General features: G+C 34.3%; 5 protein-coding genes across 5 annotated transcripts; 4 read left to right on the forward strand and 1 right to left on the reverse strand.

Moving 5' to 3' along the window:
* Positions 1–5483: 5483 nt before the first annotated feature.
* LOC122607961 (probable disease resistance protein At4g27220) lies at positions 5484–9876 on the forward strand. Its single transcript, XM_043781044.1, has 4 exons — positions 5484–7901; positions 7977–8101; positions 8796–8990; positions 9623–9876. The coding sequence occupies exons 1-2, from the start codon at positions 5757–5759 to the stop codon at positions 8058–8060; spliced, it is 2229 nt and encodes a 742-aa protein (XP_043636979.1). The 5' UTR covers positions 5484–5756; the 3' UTR covers positions 8061–8101; positions 8796–8990; positions 9623–9876.
* A 1901-nt stretch (positions 9877–11777) lies between these two features.
* Positions 11778–14669, forward strand: LOC122609315 (probable disease resistance protein At4g27220). The gene has a single exon (XM_043782367.1). It carries the CDS (start codon positions 11778–11780, stop codon positions 14667–14669), a length of 2892 nt encoding a protein of 963 aa, XP_043638302.1.
* Positions 14670–15158: 489 nt separating this feature from the next.
* LOC122606901 (60S ribosomal protein L5-like) lies at positions 15159–18398 on the reverse strand. Its single transcript, XM_043779787.1, has 8 exons — positions 18300–18398; positions 17339–17408; positions 17031–17249; positions 16880–16959; positions 16677–16793; positions 16181–16315; positions 15896–16065; positions 15159–15425 (listed from the first exon to the last, which is right to left on the reverse strand). The coding sequence occupies exons 1-8, from the start codon at positions 18300–18302 to the stop codon at positions 15311–15313; spliced, it is 909 nt and encodes a 302-aa protein (XP_043635722.1). The 5' UTR covers positions 18303–18398; the 3' UTR covers positions 15159–15310.
* Positions 18399–19801: 1403 nt separating this feature from the next.
* LOC122608362 (F-box/LRR-repeat protein 12-like) lies at positions 19802–22933 on the forward strand. Its single transcript, XM_043781457.1, has 2 exons — positions 19802–19872; positions 21463–22933. The coding sequence occupies exon 2, from the start codon at positions 21661–21663 to the stop codon at positions 22825–22827; it is 1167 nt and encodes a 388-aa protein (XP_043637392.1). The 5' UTR covers positions 19802–19872; positions 21463–21660; the 3' UTR covers positions 22828–22933.
* Positions 22934–25130: 2197 nt separating this feature from the next.
* On the forward strand, positions 25131–27074 carry LOC122609316 (F-box/LRR-repeat protein 12-like). The gene is made up of 2 exons (XM_043782368.1): positions 25131–25330; positions 26037–27074. Exons 1-2 carry the CDS (start codon positions 25131–25133, stop codon positions 26875–26877), a joined length of 1041 nt encoding a protein of 346 aa, XP_043638303.1. The 3' UTR covers positions 26878–27074.
* The last annotated feature ends 145 nt before the right edge of the window (positions 27075–27219 follow it).

Below are 27219 nucleotides of genomic sequence, written 5' to 3' on the forward strand. Positions count from 1 at the left end.
TGCGACATCAGAAGTTTTATAAAAGTTCTTGATATTCTGATTGTTAGAAAAATCCCATGATTTTATTTTAAGTTCAAAACACATTGAAATTACTTTCCACCAAGTATGACCTCCTGGAACTTTATGGATTAGGAGATAAAAATTGTTAAAGTTTATAAAATATTCATACAAAATTACAGTTTTGACCAGTTTCAGTAGAAAAATCATATCTTTCGTTTGGTTTAGTTTTTTTGAGTAATTCCAGTTGGAGGTTAATCTTAACTCATTTGTCTACAACTTTTATTTTGATAGTTTTTCTTGAAAATGTCCTCACATGTTCAGTTTATTCGTTACAAGACAGAAGACCAATTCTGTCAGAATGTTTATTGGTTAATGCATCCCACCAATGGTTTTGTTTGCTTGCTTTAACTTCTAGATTCCCACTAACAAAATTATTACTTTATTTTGTATCTCTTAACATCAAATATACAGATTTCAATCAATTTCAAGTTCATCAATCATCCTTAAAAGATCCATCTCAAGTCCCATATCAAAACCAAATTAAACTAGTGCAAATCTTATCATGCATACACTAAATCCATTATTATCTCTTGCATTCATAATTATTTCTTCTAGATCACTCTTTTAAATATGCATGCATGTGAAGATCTATGTGTTTTTAGTGATAAAAATGAAAGATAAAGAGAGTGATAATCAAAAGATTACGAGTTATCAACCTTTGAAGATCAAAACAAGAAGATTAAGAGTGTTGTTGGGTCTTGTTCTTGAGGGCAGATTCCAAGCTCCTTGGGGGCTGTGATGACACGAAAATGAGAAGGAAAAAGGGCAAGAAGGTTACAAGATGAAAGCACAAGGAAGAGACAACAAAGAGAAGCATTAAAATCAACCTTTGATGATGTAAACTAATCAAGAAAGAGGGCTGTTCGGACAGCAGTTGAATCACGATTTTGAGAGCTCTTCGGGGCTGTTTTGCTTCTCCATGCATGCTCCAATCCACCATAGCTTGATCCCTTATTATGTTATTATGTTATTGTTGTTGTTTCATAATTTATTGTTAAGATTTGGGGGTGTTTTTACCCAATTTTTCTGCCAAGAAGGAGAGGAGGGGAGGAAGAGATAGTTGAGAGAGTTTGAGAGCATTTCTTGATGTGTGTGTGTTGTTTGATGCAAATGAAAGTGGGAGGGGGGCATAGCAACGTGAATGGGCAGGAGAAAGGAAGTAGGAGGCATGTCCATTGGTCTCTAGAAGTGGTGGAGTGATAGCCATTGGTTAGGAGGTGTAGTGAGTGGCGTGGAGTTTGAATATGGTCTCAATTTGGTCTAGGTTCATGTTGAGGGTGATTTTTGGAACAAATTGTGATGTAGTGGTTAAAATGATATAAATTTAACTTGTGTAAGTATAATTTGATTTATGCTAGATATTAGTTTTTATGAAAGTATGTAAATATATACACATATTTCGTGTATATGCATGTACATATTTGTAATTGACTTGTTAATTTTATTGATGTATATTGTTGTGCTTTGAGTTGTTGAATAAATTTTGGATATATAGATTTTGTTTGTTTAAGTTACATTCTCATAAGATTGTCATAATTTAATCACATTAAGATTGTCTTAAATGATTAGTTATTGTTTATGGCAAATCTAAGATAACTAGTCATCTATGGTATTTCTAAGGCATTTTACTGGTACTAGGAGCAATTATCACTATGCTTTGAATATCTAGAAGGTCAATTCTCTTAGCAAACCTCTAGGGATCGACACCTAGATAAATTTAAGTAAGTAATCCTAATTGGAAATTGAGGGTTGTTACACAAGAGAGTCGAAATCTTCCAAATTCGGGTTTAGGGCAAAAAGTTGGATGAACACCTTTAAATCTTGATTTCTTTGAAGAGTAAAGATTATTGTTGTTATTGTTACTAGATTTAGTTAAATTTGATATAAAAATACAAGTATTTGGTGAAATTAAATGTTGAATTTATGAAGATTAGAGGTGGTGGTTGAAAGAGATGGGGAAGGAGTAATGAGGGAGAGAAAGAGGTGGGTAAGGAAAAGATAAGGGAAAGAAATGAAGTGTGGAGATGGGGGGCTGGGGTGAGGACGGCCTAGGGAGTCCATTTTTGGGCTCCCGCTCCGCTAAATTCGACAAATAGCTAAACGTTAACCATTTAAACGCTAACACGAGACCGTTTACACAATTAGACTTCACATTACATTACTATGCAACAAAGCGTTCGATAATTCATGTAAACTAACAAATTCGCTCATTTTCAAATATCATTTAGTTACAAGTCAATGAAGTCAAAAAAAAAACACGAATGTTACAACATGTGATATATAGATTGAAAATTAAATTGTTTAGTAATTTTAGTGTATAACTAAAATTTTCAAGCAAAACGTTAAAGCACAAATACAATGACAATGCAGACATATCCGGATGAATGAAAGACATCTAAAGAACCGAAAACCTTACTTAGCGAGACATCTAATAGATGATGTATTTTTTTCCAACTGTATGGTCACTGCTAACCGGAATCCAAACAACGATAATGTAACTAATGTTTTTTAGTAGTTTAATTCTTAACTGTCTAAATATTAACTTCTGATGATATTATAAAAATTTAACATGCCATTAATTATATATGTTTCTCGCGTATTACGCGAGTAACATGCCATTAATTAATTTTTATAATATCATCAGAAGACCAACGTACTTTCCCATTTGTACATAGTTGACTGGTTTACCGGTTATAGTCGGTTAATGAAGCTGATATGGATTCACAACGACAGGTTTAATTTCTAGATGACTAATGTAATTTTCCTTTTGTACATGGTTGGACATTGAACTTTTTTAATTGATGTGTATTACCAACAAACTCTTAAAATTTATACATGGTTGACCCAAATCTTCAAAACTAGTTCTTTCTTATACTCAAATATTCAAAACTGCGTATCTGTCTAAAAATAAAACCCATATATTTTAATTAATAAAAAACGAAAAAATTTTCTAAAAAAAATTCCAACATTTATATACATGTTGTAGTAGAAAATCTTTGATTCAGAATTTTGTTCCATTTGGTTGACAATCTGGTGGATAATCATAAATTTGTCAAACGAATAGTTGACTAATTCAGCATTTACATTATCAATTTCAAACTCACATTCGTAAGTCAAATAAAAAATATCTTATACACTCACCATTGTTAGCGTGCAAGAATCCAAACATCTCGCCGGAAAACTCAAAATCGACATTTTCTCTCTCGTTTCTTCGAATTGAAACTCGAAATTGTAGCAAAACACTTGAAATTAAAATCTGCATAAACCCTAACCAACAGAAATACGAATTACAGTTTTCCGCTGACTGAGGGGTTAGCAGTTGGATTTTTTTTAGAAAAATCTTTTTTTATTATTAAAATTTATGGGTTTTCTTTTTAAGAAAGAAGCAACTTTGAAGATTTGAGTGTGTGAGAGAATCAGCTTTGAATATTTGGGTCAACCATGTACAAATTTTAAGAGTTTGTTGATAATACACATCAATAAAAAAAAAAAAGTTCAATGGGCAACCATGTACAAAAGAAAAAGTACATTAGTCATCTAGTGATTAAATCTGACGTTGTGAATCCATGTCAGCTTCATTTAACATCCACGTGGTTGCCACATCATTAAAAAGGGTGACTACCGGTAATATGGATCAACCATGTAAAAAAAAAAAGTTTGTGGGTAAACCTCATTAATAAAAAAGTATAATGGTCAACCGTGTACAAATGAGAAAGTACGTTGGTCTTCCGGTGATTAATCCCTTTATTTAATGAGAATGGTACCCGCGCGTTGTGGCGGTGATGAAGGTGATCGATGACGGGGTGGTGATGTAATGGCGGCGATGGCGGTGATGGAGTAATCTACCTGACGGGCTCCGCCCTTAGCCGTACGGGCTTCGCTCTCGGATTTAAAAGTTCGTCGAAAGTATATCGAGTTACCACTCTAATGAAAGAGTATGAAATTTTAAGAACACCCATATAGTTTTTATAATTTATCGATGTACGGTTTTTGGGATATAAGATTTTGAATAAATTAGAAGGATAAAATGATTTATGAAAGATAGAGAAAAAAAATGATTGATTGAGATTTGAGAAAAGAAAAAAGGTATTATAGTTATTTTAAGTAAATATTAAATAGATGGGAGGAACATTTTAGGGAAGTACTTAAAAATCAATATTGAAAATTTAAGTTAAAATTTAAAAAAAATCTGCTTTATAGTATAATATAGATTAGATATTAAAATCATTATATCAACAATAATTTAAGTTGTCATAATAACTGAAGCCAGCCTCCTTTGACTTATGTATCATTACAGAATAACAGGTTTACCTATTCTCTTCTCTTACCATTTAGTCATAATCGGATGGCCACACATCAATAGTTATAAGGGAAAAAACATATTGCATTCAACATCATGTATTGAATACTCCCATTAGTCTTTATTGAGATCAATTATTGAAACAACTTTATATGATTTGTGGCTACTACAACAATAATATCTCATCGTTATCAAAACGGGGTATAAGGAGGTAAGATGATGTAGACTTTTATATTATCTATCTTTTTTTTTAAAGTGAATTTTGCTGGAGATTTAATGTCGTGATTTGACAGCGAGACGTCTAACATACGTTACCTTAACCGGGTCCGTGCTATAAAACTTATTTAAAGTAGATATGCCTAATAGATTTTAAAGTTTCATATATGAATTAATGATTTACTGGTAAGTCAATAATAATAATGACAAACTACGTTGTTGAGATGTGGTTGTATAATGACAGTATTAGATTGGTCATTTTGTATCCTATCTTATCCTATGCTATAACCAAGTTGTTGGGGGAAAAACGGGTCTCAAACGTTCTCCAACAAATCACAGTCCAAAAGTAGATGAACACAGTAAAACTAAGAACACAAGATTTAATGTAGAAACTCCAAAACCGGAGAAAAACCACGGGCCTCTAAAGAGAAAAGATTCTACTATATGAAAATTTGTTACAATCACAGACTATTCCCTTAAGCATACAACCCCAATGCCTACCGCCCCAACATACCTTCCCAACCAATACACTTGAAATCAAGAGACCCTATACCGTAAAATAAAGACCCCGACTTATCTTCTCCACATAAGAAAACACCCCTCTTTATTTTCACTCGGACCCTCACCGACTTCCGTTTAGTATTGTTGTTTTATACACATGTAGGGCTTATACAAGACACTTTGTAAAGCAGACACTTCATATACCAAGCTTCCTAGATAAACTTCAACAAAATTCTTGAGAACTCTTTCCACAAACTTGTTATGTACACTTCCACTTAATAATTAATTATTAAGTCAATACCATCACAAGCAATATATAAACAATCTTAATTTGTTTCTTCATTAATCATCCCAATTCATAACTACTCTTCTGTTTCATCATCGATCTCTTCATCATTTTGTTGCTTTTCTTTTCTTTTCTTTTTTATATCAAACACCATCTATAAATTAATATTCCATTCAAACTCCACGTTTCTGTCTTCAGTTGTTGTGTAGCTATAGCTAGACCTTCCATTCATTCATTCACAATTAAACAAACATATATATTATCTCATTGTCTGTTTAATTCATCATAATCTCCTTCTTAACAGAACAGGCCGGCTGCTTGTTTTGTGGTGGATTAACCACAAAAATTTGCAAGATTTTGTTGACGTCTAGAAGCAAAGGTGTGTGTGAGAAAATGAATGTTCAAAGTAAAATTGCTGTAACCCCTTTGCCAATGGAGGAAGCGTGGCTTCTTTTCAAACGTGTGGTTGGTGAAAGAGTGGAGACTGATGTTGATTTGAAACCGGTTGCAGAGGAGGTTGCTAAAGAGTGTGGTGGATTGCCACTCCTCATTCAAGCTGTAGGGAATGCTTTGAAAGACGAAAGCATCGATTCATGGAATGCAGCCCTTTCTCGACTTATGGAACCTGCACCATCGGATATCGATGAGGAGACACGGAAATCATTTAACCATTTGAAGCTAAGCTTTGACTATCTTAAAAGTGAAGAAGCCAAGTCATGCTTCTTGCTTTGTACTTTGTTTGCTAATGACCAGGATATTTTTTTGGAATACTTGGTATGGTACGGGATGGGTTTAGAAAAGTTTGATGACGTGGAAAGCATACAGGATGCAAGAGGCCGGGTTCAAAATGCAGTGAATATCCTCATTTCTTCTGGCTTGTTAATGAATAGCGCATATGATGGATGTACCAAAATGCATGATGTTGTTCGTGATGTGGCATTGTTAATTGCATCTCAAGGCGATAACAAATTTCTGGTGCGGGAAGGTTTAACTGAATGGCTACCAAGAGACACCAGCTTAGAAAGCTACGTGGCAATCTCGCTGGTGTATAATGACATCAAAAAGCTTCCTGATTTTGAGATTCATTTACCGAACCTTCAGTTATTCTATTCATATTGCAATTATGATTTGTCAATGATTTCTGACGAATTCATTCAGAGCATCCAAAAGGTGAAGGTTTTAGGTATCGCATGGACTAATATATCCTTGCCACAATCAATTCAACTACTCACAAAACTTCGCGTGCTCAATCTTTACGGAAATAAATCTGTCAACGGAATTTCAATACTTGGGGTGTTGAGAGACCTCGAGATTCTAATTCTAAATGAAACTGGAATCACTGAAATACCTAAAGAGATTGCTCAGTTAGTAAACTTGAGGGTGCTTCAAATAAATGGTTGTAAGGATCTTATTCACATAACACAAGGTGTTATATCAGCGCTCTGGAGATTGGAAGAGTTATCCATTGAATTCATGTTGAAGTTTGTAGGAGCTTTTGATTGTATCGTTGAGGTAATGAGCTTGTCGAAGCTCACATACTTGGACTTAACAGTTCCAAGTATTGATGATATTCCTATTCAAGAACAAGGTTTCAATTCTGAAAAATTGAAAACTTTTGTGGTTCAAATAGGTGAATACAATCGATTTACCTTGATCAAGAGTTTAGTCTTATGGTCAGGCTGTTATCTAGTTCTCTCAACACCATATATTAGGATTCCATTAGATAAGTGGTTAAAGAAATTGATCGGAAATCGTCCTGTTACATTTCTAAATGGAGCCGAAAACATAGATAATATTATGCCGACCCTGTATGATGAAGGTTTCAAAAAGTTAGAGCACATTAAGCTGGACAATTGCTCAAATGTCTCATGCTTAGTGGAAGAAGGTACAAAAAGGCGTGACGAAGATGAAGGGAAAAAAGGGGGAAAGTTTTTCGAGGAACTAAAACACCTTGAATTGGACGTTCTAGATAACTTGGAGGTATTATGGAAATGCCCGGATGAATATATAAGTCTTACAAACCTAGTCACTCTTAGTATTTACAAGTGTAATAAGTTAAAAAGACTATTCACATTGAGCGTAGCACAAGGCCTTGTCAATCTCAAGGATCTGTATATCGGAGATTGTCATGGTTTAGAGGAAGTGATTTGGCATGATGGTGGAGAGGAAATCGGCAGAGGAAGTGAAGAAATAGTTGAACAACAACAATGTTATTCTTCTTCTGCAGCAAATACGGATGTTATTATTGTCTTTCCTTCGCTTACCAGGATAACGTTAATGTATTTTGAAAGTCTCAAAAGCTTCTTCAACTCGAAAGCTGGGGATGAGAATTGTGGCATCATCATCAAATATCCGTCTTTGGTGGACGTTGAAATCGGTTGGTGTTTAAGCATTAAGATATGGGGACCCGGAATCCATGAAACACCTAACCTCAAAAGTTTGGTTGTTGAGTCTGATGATTATATTGAGCCAATATTACTGGATTCACCCAATGCCATAAATGAGGCTGTGGAAAAAATGTGGAGAATTTTGAACCAGGTAATACATTTACTTATTCTTCTAATTTGTCATGTATTTTTTAAATATTTTTTTACTTACTATTCTTTTCAACAGGAAGAACTTTATGAACCGGAACAACGGGAAGAAGAAGAAGATGATAGTGAAAATGAAGATGAAGGAATAACATTTCCGGCTTGATTTGATCCGTATATCATCTCTCTATATTGACGAGAGCGAAGGTTTGCGAAAAGTGAAAAGAATAAAAGTAGCATGAGTTTTAAGTTTTTATGGTAGTAGTACTTTTCAAATTGTGTATGGAAACAAATTTGAACACAAGGTGTTTGATGAAATGCCTATGGAAAATTACTCTTTGGTGGATGAAAGATCAATTTAATATGATTGATATAGGATTATTGTTTTAAATTTCTGCATTTGACTTTCTGGAAAAAAGAAAATGTAGTGTATTTAATATTGAGAAACTAACTAGAACGGAAGGTGTTTAATGAAATGCTTAAATGAAAGATTAATTTGGTGTTGCACGCCATACATACAAAATTACTAATTTCTATATCGGCCTCAATGCCTAACTCAGATAGATTGTGGTTTGTTTGATATTTAAAAAATAGTGATCTATAACAGCTACTTTTAGTTTTATAAAGGATTTAGAACAAAATCAAATCAAGCAATAGGATGCTGCTCAAATGGCAGCAATTCATGAGCCTATCATGAACTTCCCACAATGATATTCCAGTCTATTAGGATTAATTACAGTAATTGGTTAATGATGTTTTTTTTTTTTCATGCGTTTGTATAAATTACAGCTAAGCAGCGGTGAGAAATACTAATGAGTTGCATTAGCGCATGCATTCCTGTAAATTCCACCTATTTCAGTTATCGTTTTTAGATTTCTCATTTCTGCTTTTTCTATTTCAGTTACTTGAACCCCGAGTCTCAGACTCTGCTGTCTGAACTGAATAAGCGCAGGCTCCTCAATTCCAAAAGCTTAACAAGAACTTAATTGAATTGGTGGGTCCTTAAACCATATGACTTCAAATACGTCATTGACTGGTATGGTGTAGCAGATAGATCAGCATGAGCTTTGTGCTGCTTGATTGAAGGAGAGAGCAGGTAAATTTACATAAGTATTATCAATTTGAACTTTGAATTATATTTTACCATTTCTACATATTGTGTAAATTTTTGTGCAATTTGAAAGAAGAATCCGTATTATTGTATGGTTCTTGTATCAAGTGTTCTGAATTATTATGTGCCTTTAGTGGGGGCAATTTTAACCCATTTAGTAAGTTTGATTAAGCTTGGGTTGTAATGGACATATCTGAAGGGTAAAACAGGCAAAAGCATGAAACTTTGCTAAAAAATAAAAATACATTAATGTGTATTAAGCTTTCAGTCTGTTACAACCCTTTTAAATTGCTATGTTATTATTATTCTTATTTTTTGATCATTGTTTTAAGAGTAGATATTACAAGTGTGGGCGGGTCAATCTGGCATGACTTGTCTCTTTTTTACTCATGTGATCTGACCCGTTTTGGCCCTTCATGTAGTTGCCACCACTGATTCCACAAACTTACGACGCCAAAACAATATTCCAAACACCTGTTTTGAGCCTTTGTCAATCTGCCCGAACTGCCCACACACACTGCAATGCCATACTAGTGCTAATATTTTGTATTCTCGCTTTGTTATGCTATGAATGTCAGTTGATTTGGTGTACTCTCTGGCTCTTAACTGTTTTACAGCATACAATATGCTCTTTCACAAATTGGCAGCTGCATTCAATTTGGAGAAGATGCTGATGTGAAGATTAGGGATTTTGACCCAGATGAAGATCAGGACTAGAATGTATATGGTCTTCTAATTAAGATTACATAATTGTTTATCTGCTTTTGGCCTTACTGTTGATATTGTGAACAAATGCCATATATTCTTTTGAGTAACATGTCTGTGTTCTATATATATAATATATGGAGGTGGTTCGACAGTTGGGTAAAAAGTTGAAATGGTTAAGTTTTAGGCACGGGTCAAGACGAGTATTTTCACATTGAAACTTCGGCCAACTCTTTTTTGTTGATCTCTTATTAATCTTGATGAATGCTATTTTTCTTTGTTGATCTTCTTTATGAATGTTCGTTGTGTTTAGTATATATAAATATCATTATAATTAATACTCGTATCTTATATGGGGATATATTCCGTGCATGCTGAGGTAGTGAATTCTCTACATTACATTTTAAAAAAAAAACGAGGCACAACAGCAAAATCTTTTGGTTTTTTAATTATCTTAATGTACCGCAAAATCTCATTTTATCTTCATTATAAATTAAAATTTAAAATCTCATTTAATTTTAAAATCATTTCCAGACTTCCAGTTTATAGAAAATAAGATTTACACAGTGCACTAATAAGTCAACAGATATTGTTGTTGTACGTAGGCTAATTTTACAGAAGTAATGTACAAAGCTCGCTGCCTCAACTTGCACTGTGTAAATCGAGGAAACCATGTCAGCCACTCTTTATCATAATTTACAACTATTAATAATTTTGTCTATGATGAGCGACATTATTAGGGTTCTGGCAATTATGGACAATGACGAGGTGTTCACTTTTCCAAAGAAAATTACCGCCCCGTCTGATTTGGTGATGCAGACAAAGCAACTGGGAGGCTCCCAGTGGTACAGTTTGCTGCAGGTGGTGTGAGTACTCCAGTTGATGCAGCTCTGATGATGTTGTTGGGAAGTGATGGTGTTTTTGTTGGCTCGGGTGTGTTCAAGAACCGCGAACCTGCTTGCAGTTGGGTTTTTTGCTAACATCATCGATCTCCTCCTTTGTAACTTCAAGTTTTCTTTCCAGCAACCTTACTAACTGTTGCGTCCCAGCAGACTTGTTCGTTTTTGGGGCTCCCATCTTCACAACCTACCTCAGTCACTCTACATCCAAATTCATTACATGATTCAATCCTTTAACCTTCTTCCTTCTCCCATCAGATAGTCTTTTTGAACACCTATGACACTATTGAACTTTAAACATAGCATTGCATGCACTACCACTACGATTGTATCTATTTGCTTGGTCTATGTAAATTGAACATCATTTATGTGACACAAATATTAGTTATATATATCAATGCATGTATAAACGTTATGCTGCAAAAAGTTATACTTACACATTATAGTTACAAAGACAGTAGCCATATTTTCACCCTGCTCTTTAGTTGGTTTACTTGTACATTACAGACATTAATTGCGTATGAACCATTTTCCTTTTGTTCATATAAACATACTTCACCTCAACTCAATTCCCTAATTTCTTTTGATTTTTTACTCACATTTGCAACACCCCTCTTTTGTTCTTCACCACACTACTCCATGTTGACAATAAACTATTATCCATTTCGTGCCTCACACGGGTTTTCCCCAAATACAACTAATATCCAGTTTAAGAAAAACTATATTGCATTATTGGGTTCAATAATTGTTCTAATTAATAGCTCAAAGTCCAAAATGAAACAATTTTAAAAAGATTTAGGACAGCTAGTCGTTTACCTGCTTCATATTAATTTATTTTTAAAGAAAGACCATGTTGTTGAGATGTGGTTAGAAAAACAATCTTAATTTGCTCCTTAACTAATCAGCCCAATTCATAACTCTTCTTCTGTTTCATCCTCAATCTGTTCATCATTTTGTTTACTATTATACTATAAGCAAACAATAAACAATCTTAATTTGCTCCTTAAAATCATCAAGTTATAACTACTCTTCTATTTGATCCTGTGTTCATCTTTTTGTTACTTTTCAAATTTATACGAAACCATCTAATAATCTTCACATCATCTTTCTATATCATCATCTGTTGGTACTTGTTTATCCAACCCACTATATAAAAAAGCAATCTGAAATGGCCGAGATTGGTACTGCAGTTGCTGAAAGAGTAGTGGACTCATTGTTTGTTGTGGTTAAAAAAGAGATTGGGTACATGTGGAACTGCTCAGAATATGTTGAAAATTTCAGACGTGAAGCTAAAGAACTCGAAGTTAGGAGGGGGAAGGTTCAAGAACTGGTAGATATAGCCATCCATAAAGGAGATAAACTCTCTTATGGAGTGGAAGACTGGGTGAAGGAGGTAGACACTGAATTATCCAAGGCAGGCGAATTTCTTCAAAGGGAAGCTAATGCCAATAAGACCTGCTGCAAAATAGGTTTGTGTGGTAACTGGGGAACACTTCATCATTATGGTAAGACTGCAACAAAGATGGCTCCTTCTCTACTGCAGCTCCAAGCACGTAGCAGCGCTTATGAAAGTTGTGTCTCTGTTGAAACTCCTCCACCTGGACCACTAGATGTTTATCAAAAAAAAAATCTTGATGATCTTGATACCCACAATTCAGCTTTGGGGGATATCATTAAGTCTCTAGAAGATGATAGCATACAAATAACTGGAATTTATGGGTTGGGAGGCGTAGGGAAAACGACATTAGCCCTGGAAGTTGCTGCAAGATTTAAGAAGACTAGTATGTTTGTTGATGTTGCTTTTACAACCATCTCACAAAAGGTGGATGTTGAGAAGATTAAAAAAGATATTGAATATGCAACGAAGCGAATAATGAAAGGGGACAATATTCTAATCATATTAGATGATGTCTGGGAGAAATTAAATCTGGAAGAATTGTGCATTCCATGTGGAAGTGAATACATGAATTGTAAGATTTTGCTGACGTCTAGAGATAGAAAAGTATGCAAGAATATGAATGCTCAAAGTATAATTTATGTAGACCCTTTGCCAACAGCAGAGGCATGGATTCTTTTTAAACGTGTGGTTGGCGAAAAAGTGGAGACCGATGCCAATTTGAATCCAGTTGCATTGAAGGTTGTTGAAGAATGTGGTGGATTGCCATTGCTCATTCAAGCCATAGGAAATGCTTTGAAAGATGAAAACATCGAATCGTGGAACTGGGCTCTTACTCAACTGCAGAAACATGTACCATTGGATATCGATGAGGAGATACTGAAATCGTTTACTCATTTGAAGCTAAGCTATGACTATCTTAAAAGTGAAGAAGCCAAGTCGTGCTTCTTGCTCTGTAGTTTGTGGGAAGAAGACTTTAATGTTTCACTCGAAGACTTGGTATTTTATGGGGTGGGTTTAGAAAAGTTTAATGACCTGGATAGCATAGAGGATGCCAGAGGTAGGGTTCGGAATGCAGTGAATACCCTCACTTCGTCGGGCTTGTTATTAAATAGCAAACAGGAAGGCTGTACCAAAATGCATGATGTTGTTCGTGATGTGGCACTGCTAATTGCATCCGAAGGCAATAACAAGTTTTTGGTGAAAGCTGGGCAGGGTTTAACTGAATGGCTACCAAGAGACACAAGCTTAGAAGCATATACAGGAATCTCAATTATTCATAATAAGATTCGTAAACTTCCTGATTATAAGGTAAACTTACCACACCTTGAAATTTTCCTTGAACAAGGCAATCGCCATTTATCAATGATTTCGGGTGAATTCATTGGGTGCATGAAAAAAGTTAAGGTTTTAGATATCTCATGGAATAGTATCGAATCCTTGCCACAATCCTTTCAACTCCTGAAAAAACTTCGTACGCTCGATCTTCGTGGAAATGAAACTCTACGTGAAATTTCAATGCTTGGGGAGTTACAAGACCTTGAGATTTTAATTCTGAATGAAACTGGAATCTCTGAAATTCCTAAAGAGATTGCCAAGTTAGTAAACTTGAGGGTGCTTCAAGTTCATGATTGTTGGAATTTATCTCACATAACAGAAGGTGTTATATCAGCGCTCTGGAGATTGGAAGAGTTATGTATTGAATTCAAGTTGAAGTTCATTGGAGCTTCTGATTGTATCGTTGAGGTAATGAGTTTGTCAAAACTCACATACTTGGACTTAACGGTTCCAAAGATTGATGATTTTCCAGCTCACGGACAAGGTTTTAATTCTGAAAAATTGAAAGGATTTGTGATACAGATAGGTGGTTTCCATCGGGGCAATAAGATCAGGAGGTCAGATCGTTATCTAACGCTTGATTGTAAACACCTTGTGATTCCATTACCAAGGTGGTTAAAGAAACTGATTGAAGACAGTCAGCCTCATATATATCTATATGGAACTAGAAACTTAAATAATCTCATGCCGACCCTATATGAGGAAGGTTTCAAGAAGTTAGAGCATTTTCAATTGGAGCATTGTCGTAATGTGTCATGCTTAGTGGATGATGGTACAAAAAGGTGTGATGGGGATGAAAGGAAAACAGAGGAAAAGTATTTCAAAGAACTAAAACACCTTGAACTGATAGATCTAGTTAATTTGGAGGTGCTATGGAAATGCCGAGATGAATATATCAATCTTACTAACCTAGTCACTCTTCATATAACAAGTTGTGATAAGTTAGAAAAAGTATTCACAATGGGTGCAGCACAAGGCCTTTTCAATCTCAAGGAATTGAGAATTAAGAATTGTAAAAACTTAGAGGCAGTGATTTGGGGCGGAGATGATAAATCTAGAAATGTCATTATGTTCCCTTCCCTTGCCCAAATATCCCTTAATGGTGCATGGGGACTCAAGAGCTTCTACTCGGGTGGGAGTAAAAACTGTAGCATCAAATATCCATCTTTGGTGGATGTTAAAATCGAATTTTGTAGAAGCATGAAGATATGGGGACCTGGAATCCATGAAACACCCAATCTCAAGTCATTAGTGGTAAATGGTGATGTGCGAAGTTTAGAGCTGGATGGAGCTAATGCCATCAATTATGCTATGATACAAGGATAAGAGAAAGGTAATAAATTTAATTACTCTGTGATTGAATAATGATTAGTAAGTGCGAATTTGTATACAATTTCTGAAAATCCAAATTTTGTTGTATATATTTTATCTTTTTGTTTATTTTTCAATGATGATGTAGAGCAAATATGATGAACAAATTTTCCGGCTTTAAGGTTGATTCTTTAGGAAAGACGGAAAGTGTATATACATGACTTTTGAGTTAGGTATTCTTAAAATCATTGCAACTTAGCAAGTACTTCTCTAAGCTTGTGAAGTAGAGATTATGTATCCGAATTTGAAGACATTGTTTGATGAAATGCGTAAATGAAATAATTGGTTTGCTAGTTTTATCTTAAGACCCTTTAATTAATCCACAATTATGACCTACCAAGTATTTAAGTTCAACCTTGAATAATTTTGTTTGTATTATAGATCCCAATTGTATTCTTATCCCATTTGTATTCAACATAAGCCTAAAAAAAAGGCACCAGGATCTGGAAGCAAAGTACTAGCCAATTTAAGAAAATATTGAACATTCAACATATCACATATGTTCCCGGACTAACAAAAACCAACAAAACTGAAGTCGCCAAACTCTCATCTTCTTTCTAAATAATCCAACACGCAAGAAAACCATAACTAGATCTTCACTCGTCTTCGTCTTCATCCTCATCATTGCCTCCAGCAGCAGCATTCAAAGCATTCAGCCTCTCAATAAGCTTTTGCTTCCTCTCATCATAAGTTAGCTTCTTCAGGTTATATCTAGCACAAGTAACACAACACCCAATAAGATGATACTCAAAAAATACAAGCTTTCAAGTGGTATCATTGCACACTTTCCTGTTTGCATAAAGATGTGTACTAGAGGTTGAGTAACGGGTTGGTTTCAGGTCAAAACGAACAAACTGTTGGTATCAGTAGTGTTGGATTGACCAAAAAAGAACTATTGTCCATAAGTTTCAAAGTTTTATATATGGTGCCAATATATAACGATAATACTTAAATTATCCACTGATAATCTAATTATCTTAATAAAATTATTAGGTCTTCTACATTGATAGAACACTTCACAGACTTTCAGCCATGTGACACATTTACTTTCAAAGCTATTTCTTTTAGAGCATTTAATCTTGAAGAATAAAAGATAATCCGAGATAACCCATTCATAAGTAAATTGGTGAAGATTGCCACCTCAAGTAAAAAAAAGGAAACAGAAAAAGAACAATTGTTACCTCTTGTGCTCCTTGGGAGGCTGCTTCTTAGTTTTCTTTGGGCTAGGATCAGCACGAATAGCTGCATGAACCTTTTTGTAAATCTCTTCAATGTTGTCTGGTTCAACCCCAGCCTTTATGTATTCAGAAAAGTGTGTCTGATACTTCTCGGGTTCATCTTCCATTAAAGTCTGCATCAATTCAAGTATATATTCAGTTTTGAAGCACAGTGAGACTAATTTACTTGCTTTGATATCAGTTTACATGACATTTATGATAAAGATTGTGTGGACATGAGTTACCTACCCTCATGTAGGAAGCAACATGTCCCCCGTATATGTATTTGCGGTGAACATCAGCATCAAGTTGCTTTCCATCCTTGTTGAATCCAGCAAACCTCTTATCACTGTGAGGGATGTCGATTCCACCATCAAGTGCTCCCTGTAAAATGATTAGAGTCATAACAGGTAAGCTTTATAAGAGGTAAGACGATGTTAGTTTTGATTGACCTTCAAACTGTTGGTTTTATTTCTTTTTCGTTGATATTTGTAAAAAAAAAAAATGAATTATATACAATTACAAAAAAGATGAATAATACACAATTACAAATTTATGTTACTAATACACCAATCTGTGTTTTTCTTGAAAAAACACATGACCATTTGGGATTAAATAAAAAAAATAACAGATGAGTACTAGGTTTCTCCTTGCAGAAACGTAGTAACTAGTAAGAATATGTTTTATTACACCACTAAAGCTAAATGTAAAAAAACTATTACAATTACAATATTAAAACATATACCTTGAGGGCACCAAAAACACGATTGCCAGTGGTTGTGCGGATAAGACCAACATCTAGGAGAGCACGGAAAGGCCTCCTGCTTTCTGCTGGTTCAACCGAGAAATCTTCACCAGTAGCCTGTCCAGAAAATCACTTGATTAACAACCACTCCATGGAATAAAAGCTCAATACTGTAGTTAAAAAACAACATCGATGCTGTATACCTCAACATTTCCCTGATACTCATCATCCATCTCAAGCTTTTTCAAAACTCGACGAGCCAACAAAAGTCCAGTACAATAAGCTAAATTGAAAACCAAAATTCAGTCTACTTTTCATTATATCAAAGAATTTTAAATGGCGGGAAAACAATACCTGCAGCATAGTTTGTAAGTCCAACTTTAAGTCCATATTGAGGCAGCTCATGAGCATAAGCAGATGCAAGAATCATGTCACCAGCAATGCTAGCTGACACAATTTGTGCAATAATATCCTTATTCGTAAATCGCACAACATAGCGGAACTTAGGAGTGTTGTACTTATTCTTGTCTTGATTGATCAGACGGATCCTTGCACGATAATCAGTCTTACCCTCTGCATCAATAATGGGGAGTAAAATAGAATTCAGTAACTAAATATAAGACGTACCAATTACTAAAAGACATGTAATCTTACGGTCTTACCTCTCCTTCTCTTAAACTTGACTTGAAACCTCTTGAAGTATGATCTCGACTTTTGTGCTTTAACAAAGGCCTTCCAAGAATAATACCACAAGAAATAAACTCGTTATGCAAGTTACAAAACGGATTAAACTGCTGACTAATAGGGTGTTTAGATGTGCACTTTTAGAATTAAGTATTGTAACTTCAATAACAAGAACATACAATCAGTGGTTTCATAATAAGCATACTTAGATAACTTTACTGCAAAATCCAAAATCCCAACAATCATTTAATTGTAACGAAACCATCAAAGCCAGATAAATGTACCCAAAAAAGATATATAATCAAGTTTTAAAACATCAATATCAGTCAAGTGTTACACAGCTATATATGCTATAAAAATATACATTGAATGAGAAATTAACAACAGCTAAATGTAAACAACATCGATATACACAATTCCTCTAAAGCAGACTTTAACGCCAAGAATATAGTACACTAAAAAAAAGGCATCCCATCATGTCTTAAAAACCTAAGTCCTACTATCAATTTTATGAGGGTTTTTGACTTTTTGGCTTATAAGCTTTTTTAAGGTGCTTATGAGCCTATCTCTGTTTTCACTCAAACAAATTATGAGCTTATTAGCCAAAATAAGCAAGCATTTGTAAATAAGCTAGCCTAATCACCTTTGATTAACTTCTTTTTTTGGCTGACTGTTTTCAGAAAAAAATATAAAATCATAATCCCACATCAAATTGATCTTATTTCTCCAAACCCCAGAAATTATTAATAGATTTTAATTTAATGTAAGCCCAAAAAGAAGAAGCTAATATAACTATCAATATACACAAAAATAATGTAATTACATAACCAAGAAAAGAATATAACATCATCTGCTAAAATATTTAAGAATCACTATATAGTATATATATAATAATTATATATATATATTTATTATATCAGAAAAATGAGAGAAATTTACCATGGCTGATGGGTGGGGGTGACTACAGAGGCAGGCAGTGGAGAAATAAAATTATGGCTTTCAGCACCCACAAAAAACCCTACACAATTTAGGGCTTATTGTTAGTTTGGTAAGTGTATCATTGACGACCTTTCATTCTTGATAGATGTCATATATAGTCCCTAGAATTTTTAATTTTTTATGGTCAGCATTAGACACAAGAAGTGTTCGTTCAAGATTATTTGTGTTGAAAGTTTATAAATTTTGGGACATAAAAACTTACCAACTTACCTTTCCTTTTAAAAGAAAATACAAATACCTTATTCTCTCTTTCTTTCTGCCAAAACAATACACACACACAAAATACTCTCTCTTTTTATATACCAAAACAACACCCACCCAATTTATTTCCGTCAATAACCATCCCGGTCGTCCATCATTACCAAACTCCGTCCATTATATATAAAACAAACTGACCTTCCTATTTTAAGAAATTCAACACTTTTTTTTCAATATTCCCAAACTACCCTTAAATAACTTAAGAAATTCAACACTTTTTTATATTATATATATTTTTTTATAAAGATTATCTACACCTATAAAAATAAAAAGTGTTACACAATAGTTACATACGAAAGTATGAAATTGTACTTAATAAACACCTCTTATGGAAATTGTTATTAGAGATTACCAAATTAGCCCTTAATGAATTAATATACACAATAAACCTTTATCTTTGTAAATTACATTCTAATTTCTAAGTCTTTATCTCATAAAATATTTCCACTATTATCCTTACATCAACTTACACTACTCGACACCAATTGTCAATGTCATCACCACTCATCACCAACACCACTAAATTGCCGTCGTCGTTATCGTCGCCGCATTGCGTAGGTACCATGCTCGTTTACATGAGCTAGAGAGCCCCTTCACCCTCAATACCTAGTAGGAGGAGAAACACCAACTAAACCGCCCGAAGACACATCATTTAATTGGGATAAAACCATGTCACCTTTGCAGAACTCAAACCTGCTTCACTAGAGGATTTTATTTGTGAAATACGTTAAAATGTTCTTCACATATCTTGAACTTGAGACATCCATCGTCAAAAAATTGGTGCCCAATCATTGAGCTATTAGGAGAGTATACTTTATTATCTATACTATTATATAAAAGAAATAGCACCCTTTCTCATCAAATGTTGAAATGTAACCATACGAATGTACAAGAATGCCCTTCCTTTATTTCAATTAAAATGCATTCCTATTTAAACTATTTTCACAATTTCACTTGAATTGAATATCCACTAATATTGTTAATACGTGTATTTTTTGTTACTGTTGGTTGATATTGACGCTACGGTATCATCATGGTATCTCGCTTAATTAATTGTTCACTGATATTGTTTTTGATAATCATGACATCGAACGCATTGTCAATGGTATCCGCTGCAACGTGCGGTTACCATGCTAGTATTTACTAAACACCTTATCATTAGTAGAAATTACAGCCAATCAAAACCTGTATTACAAACACACCTATACATATGAAAGAAAAACACATTACGAGAATCAGAGCACGGCAGATAAAGGTATCATAAATCAACAACCACTTTATCACTAGTTCACTTCTATTTCTTTTTCTTTGTTTTAATTTGTTTAAATATCAACTGAATAATATAGCTTCATATCCAGTGTTTTAGGGTTTTTAGTAATCTGTAATTTAAGATTGAATTATTACCTGTCTTTTTCTATTTTCTCAATTAGGGTAAACTTGATCAGCTTATTCAACTGGGGTTGCATTGTTCTTGTCACACTCCGATTTGAGTAAATACATAATGCCTATACATATACTCGATTTGAGTAACACCTTATAAGCCCATCTCAACTTAGGTGACATTCTTATAAATTCTTAGGCATGGCAAATTGGGTGGGTCAGGTGGGTTTGGGTAACAGGTCAAAATGGGTCATTTTACGAAAGCAGGTCAAACGAGTACAGGTCAAAGCTGGTCGAGGGTTGACTTGCTAACTTTAAAAACAAAAATTTGCCTGCAAAACAAGTGCAACTGTTGTCCCATTTCTTGTATTCATAATTCGATATCGAGAAGTAATAATAATTAATATCTAGCCAAGTAACAGTAACTTATGTATTTTGGCAATTACAAAATGTCAATGTGCTCTCACTGCAAACATCAAAAGCACCACACAAAGCACAAATTCCACTAATTACTTACAAGCAAATATTTCTAATTTTTTAGGTTGATTCCAAATCAAGTTCTAGAGTTATAACTGTTGTAGTAAATATTTCTCCATTCTAGAGTTATAAGTGTAGATATTATCTCTCTTTCCCCATACCCAGTATTTAATGAGATTGGGCATTCTTGTTATATTCTCACATATTTGTTTGTAACAAGATTGTAAAGATATCTAAAATGTTGTTAGCCCAAGACTTTTAGCTTTGCTTGTCAAATATAAACTAGTAGAAGATTTTAAGGTAGTATAGTATCCTAGTTGCGGAAATAAAAGAAATTGCTATTAATCCATGTATATTATTCCACAACTGAATATTTCCGAAAAAAAATATACAACTAGGAGTTTATACTAACCGATGTTTCAGTGAAACACTAAAAGCGTCTTTAAATTCTATTTTTGGTGACACTTTTCAAAAATTGTAGATAAATCAAATAGAATTTTTTAAAAAAATCTTTTAGTGGTACATTTTGCTTAAACATAATATGAGTGTCAAACTGTCAATGATATTTTTTAAAGAGTGCAAGTAAAACTTATTTTTCGGCTGCTACACTTGCAAAATTGCAGTAAGAGTGGACTAGGTAAAAGTCTTTACCCATACTATACCCATATTTTCAATGTATAGGTGTTTGAGTATTAATGACACGTTTAATTACTTCTAATGACACTTTTTTGACACATAGAGACACTTTTCACTAATGTCACATATTTTGTAGTGGTTATGTACTGATGTTTAAAATGAATGGAAACTAAAATCTTATGTGTTATATATGATGGAGTTGTATATGTATATGATAGCTTATTGTTAGATACATAGAGGGGGCTTCATATCTATAATGATCTTTAAGTACAGTCCACAGTAGTTTGTCATACACATATGAATTATTATGCATATGTTCTAATGCGTTCCTATTTTTCTTTTGTTTGAACAGGTAGCGATCGCGATCATAAACCTTTGAATGTAGGATCTACTAAACCTATCTTATACAAAATGCCCTATATCATAAAAATCCGTAGAGACTGTAAGTGTAAGGGCTGTTTTCTACTCGTATAAACGTTATAGTGATTTAAGCAAAATATCCAAGAGCTTGGCAGCTTGCTTTATTCTTGCTATATGCAACAAGTCGACAATGGATGCAAATGTTAAAAAGCAGTGCTTTTGTATGAGTATGACAGACCTTCCTAATGAAGCTTTGTATTTGATCTTTGAAAGATTAAGCTCAAAACGTGACCAGGAATCTTTTGGACTAGCCTGTCACTATTTTCTTGATATTCAAAGTTCAAGCCGTAAACACTTGGAACTTAATTTCTATCCGTGGTCAAGAATTTCCTCTCATCCTGTCTTTGGCATTGATTTTGTTGCCCTTGACAAGATGTTTAATCGTTTTACGAAATTAGAGTCGTTGTGCTTGAAAAGTTGCTATGATATCTCAGATTCTGGTTTATATCAATTGCAAAAAAATGGGTCTAAATTGCAGTGTCTTTATCTTGATTTTTGTAGCGACGCCACTGACATAGGACTCGTTTCTGTTGCTTCTACCTGTCCATTTTTGTCCGCAATCAGTTTATGGAGTTGTTCTTCTGTTAGTGATCATGGATTGGAAATCTTAACAAAGTCATGTAAATCTTTAAAAGAAGTGCATCTTGGATGGTGCGATAACATAACCGACATCGGGATTTTATCTCTCAACCAAAATTGTCGTCAACTTAGAACACTCGAAATATCTTGGTGTGTCAACATTATTGGTATAGGCTTCCAAGGGATGTCTCCTACCTTAAATTGCCTAGAAGTCAATAGTTGTGCGTTCGATCCTAAAGCTCTTACTAAATATGTAGGTGGAGGGTGTCTCGAGTATTTACGCATTTCTTTTCCTTATAAGTTAGGACCGGCTAGAGTTGGTTTAGGATTTGCTTTAAATCTTAAAATCCTCGACTTTAGAGACTGCAAGCTCGTCAAGGATGATTTGATTATGAAAATTTCAATGGGGTGTCCAATGCTGAAAGAGTGGAACTTATCATTTTGTGACAATATTGGGTTACCTGGTTGGGAGTGGATTGGTTTGTACTGTCAAAACTTGGAGAAACTTCATGTGCACAACTGTGGAAACCTCTGTGATCAAGGATTACTTGCTGTGGGTAATGGTTGCCGACTCCTATCCGTCATATACATAAGTGAATGCTGCCAAATTACTCAATCTGGGATTGAATCTTTTAAGATGCAGAGAGAGGATGTGGACATCAACGAGAAACGACTCTCATCAATTGCACCCAGTTGGGCATTTACGTTTAAGGTGTAGGAAAAATATATTGAAACGGGTAGAAAAAAATGTATCATTGTTATTCTGACTTGTGTATTATGATAAATAATATGTATGTCTAAGAATTTGAACTTGAGAACTTCAATTGTTATCTTCTTCTACCATCTCTATAAAGTTAGGGTGTGTTACTGTGTTTAGTAGCGGGAATTAGAGAAATTATAATTGTCATATTTATTGTTTGGTAGGGAGGAATCAAATTGCGCGGAGAAATGATCATTTTTTAATAAATGGTTTGGTTTATCTTGAGTTCCATTTAAAATGAGAAAAATTGTCCTTTCTCCAATAAACGAGCGAGACGAAGGCACTGTCAGAGTTATTACTAGCATATTTATTTAGGGGTGCTTAGACTCCTTAAATTAGGGACCATTAACGACATGTAACTTACACATGTGTAACTTTTACACATGTGTAACCTTTACACATGTGTAAGCTATAACTTACACATGCTTACACATATGTAAGTCGTGGTCGTGGTCGCCGTCGCCGGAGGATCATGGTGGTGGTCGGAGATGATGGTGGTTGTATAGCTTACACACGTGTAAGTCATGGTGGCGGTGGTCGCCGTCACCGGAGGATCATGATGGTGGTCGGAGATAGTAAAAAATGAATGATTGATAAGTGTCCTTAATGGTCTCTAAAGTAAGGAGCTTCCAATTTAACTTTTCCCTATATATTTAAAAATATATATAAAAATAATAATTTTAAGCCCCCGTTATTTGGAAATAGTTAAGAAAAAAAAAAAGACATACAAGATGGACCTTTTTGTAGATATTGGTATGAGAACTTATCTGACTGTAAACCTTTATCTTAAAAGATATCTTCACTATTACCTTTTATATCAATTACATTTACATCAACATACACTACTTGACACCATAGCTGTCACCCCTTACGCATTTCACAACACCCTTATAGTTTTAAACAATTAATCATTAGTAGAAAAAATTAAATGCAAGAATAGTTTTACCAATGGGGTTAAAAGGCCCATTGGTAAAGTCTTGGATCTTGAGAGAATTCATGGTTTTTTGAAAGTCTTGGTTTATAGATTTATATGTAATTTAAGAGTAGGAGTAAAATAAAATGTCATTAAAAAATAAATAATAAAAATGCAAGAATATTTTTAATGGTTTGTTTATTTTTGTAATATGGGTCCTTTTTCATATTTACTATCAATTGGGCTCCTTAAATTTGCTAATTTTTGCTGTCAGGATACAAATTTGGATGATTCCTCAATTCCAATCCGGCACCATTTTTGTAACTTTTTTTCCCTTTTTTCCTCGATAAAATTATCAACCATTTATTTTCTTACCCTATCAACTATATATCTTTTCAACCATTTCATTCGTCTCAATTTAAATATCTTTTGAAGTCTTTCTTTTGCAACTTTGACCATAAATTGTTCCGTATGTGTTATACAATAATTGATATAAAATGTATATATAGATCGACTTTTAAATGTATTTTTCATTGATATAACTTTCATTAGGTGTTATATTATACAAATAAAAATATTTCCGGTTAAAATTAGAAAAGAAATACTCAATAAGTTAATTTGAATATTTAAATTGGTATGGAGGGAGTATAATACTAGATTGTTGATACACGAGAAACATAGATATTTAATGTCATGTTAAATTCTTATGATATTGTAAGTTGATAAATATCTAATCGGATAAGAATTAACCACTAAGGCCGGTGCTTATAAGAGTCTCGCGCCAGCGTCTCCATGCATTAGGACGCAAGACTTCTATTAGCAGTGATCGCCCACTTTTGTGCGTCTTGTATGATAGTCCACCAGAAGAAGATGAGAGACGCTCTTCAGTGGGGTCCAGCAATGGTCACTTGGACTAAAATAATAAAAAAAGATTTTTTCTTCTCAATACAAAAATAACGTCTATATCTCCTTCTTTAAACCAACTGAAGCCAACCTCTGCTGACTTGGCAGACAAAAAGTTCTGAGGACTCCCTGCCTATAAGCACAGGCCTAAGAAACATGATGTTAGATTGATGATTGTTGAGACCCCACATCTCGATGCCGCCACCATTACCCCGTCACATTGCACGGATCCTAACTAGTGAGTATATATATATATATATTGTATTTTGATTTAGAATTTTCGTGTGATATATTGTTTGGAGAATAAAAAAATAAAGAGAAAAAGAGAATATAAATTAAAAATGATAAAATTGCAAATTTGGTCCTGTTAACGAATGGAAACTGAAAGATCATCTAAATTTAGACCATGGTAGCTAAAAGTTTTTAATTTGGGACTCTTGTTGCTATGAACTTAAAAAGAGACTCAAGTTGCAAAAGTAAACAAACCAAGGGGACCATCTTGTATTTAGGCAACCGAAAACTCTCTACGCTCCATTGCTCCAATATAAATGATCCCACGTACGATAAAAAAAAAACCCATTACGAGAATCAGAGCACGCAATATAAAAACAACGGGACTTCGATATTACCCACTTATCACCGCAGGTTTATTTCTTTCCCTTTTATATCTTTTTGTTTAATCTCAATTTTTAATAATGCCTAATTAATGTCTTGCGTTCTATAGTAATCTGTGCTCTGTAGGTTGAGATTAGAATTCATATGCATTTTTCTTTTGAATTATTGCCGATTTCTTTAAATTTTTTCAATTAGGGTAAACTTGATCGACTTCTCCGATTTCTTCTTTTGTTTCAACAGGCAATGATCGCGATCATAAACCTTTATACGCAGGATCTTCTAATGCAGAAGACTCTAAATCATAAAAATCTGTAGAAACAAATTGGGGCTGTTTTTTTATTGGCAGCTTGCTTTTGCTAGCTATATACAACACTGGATGCAATTGTTAAAAAGCAGCGCTCGTGCATTACAGACCTTTCTAATGACTCTTTGTCTTTAATAATCGAAAGATTAGGATCAAAATGTGACCGGGATTCTTTTGGACTAGCCTGTCACAATTTTCTTAATATTCAAAACACAAGCCGTAAAAGCTTGGAACTTAATTTCTTTCCTTGGTCTAGAATCTCCTCTCGTCCTATCATTGTCACAGATTCTCCTGACCTTGAAAAAATGTTTAAGCGTTTTAGGAATATAGAGTCGTTGTGCTTGAGAAGTTGGATGACATCTCATATCCCACTTTAACTCGATTGCAAAAAAAATGGTCTAAGTTGCAATGTCTCTATCTTGATTTTTGTAGTGATGCCACTGACGTAGGACTTATTTCTATTGCTTCTACCTGTCCATTTTTGTCTGCAATCAGTTTATGGAATTGTTATTCTGTTAGCGATGGTGGATTGGAAATCTTAACAAAATCATGTAAATCCTTAAAAGAAGTGTATCTTGGAGGTTGCGAGAACATAACCGACAAGGGGATTTTGTCTCTCAACCAAAATTGTCGTCAACTTAGAACACTTCAAATATCTTGGTGTCAAAAAATTCATGGTGTTGGCTTGCAAGGGATATCTCCTACCTTAACTTGTCTAGAATTTAAAAACTATGTGTGGGATCCAGTTCTTTATAGAATTTTTAGTGAAGGGTCCCTCGAGTATCTAAGCATTTGCATTTCCGTTCCTTATGACTCGTACTTAAGACAGGCGGAAATTGATTTAGGATTTGCTTCAAATCTTAAAATCCTCGACTTTAGAAACTGCAAGCGCGTTGGGGATAACACGATTAAGAAAATCTCAATGGGGTGTCCAATGCTGAAAGAGTGGAACTTATCATTTTGTGATAATGTTCGGCTACCAGGTTGGGAGTGGATTGGTTTTTACTGTCAAAGTTTGGAGAGACTTCATGTGCACAACTGTCGAAATTTCTGTGATCAAGGATTACTTGCTTTGGGTAATGGCTGCCGACTCCTATCAGTCATATACATGAGTGATTGCCGCCAAATCACTCCATCTGGGATTCAAGCTTTCAAGACACAGAGAGAGGATGTGGAGATCAGCGATATACAACTCACAACAATTGCACCCAGTTGGGCATTTACGTTTAGGGGGCAGGAAAATCAATTGAAGCTTAAAGATTCCCCGCTATGATTTCTTATTCTGAGTTGTGTAAGTTTGATAAATTCATGTATTTCCAAGAATTTGAACTTCAGAACCCATATGCCTACTTTTAGATTGTAATAAGTGTCAATTTGCGATGGAGTTAAACGTTTGGAACTCAGATTCTAACGTTCACGTTTAATGTACTCTCGTTCTACCTTTGACAATATGATATCGTGTCTTGGAAATTGCTTCAGAGTCATGGATTCATGTTTAACTATATTGCACAAATGTCCTCTAAATTGCACTTTCTTTATCTTGTATATACTTAAGTTACAGACGCATGACTTACTATTGTTGCTTCTGGTTGTCAATTTTTATCCGTTATCAGTC

This window comes from Erigeron canadensis, chromosome 7 (genome assembly GCF_010389155.1).
Source record: "Erigeron canadensis isolate Cc75 chromosome 7, C_canadensis_v1, whole genome shotgun sequence".
NCBI lineage: Eukaryota > Viridiplantae > Streptophyta > Magnoliopsida > Asterales > Asteraceae > Erigeron > Erigeron canadensis.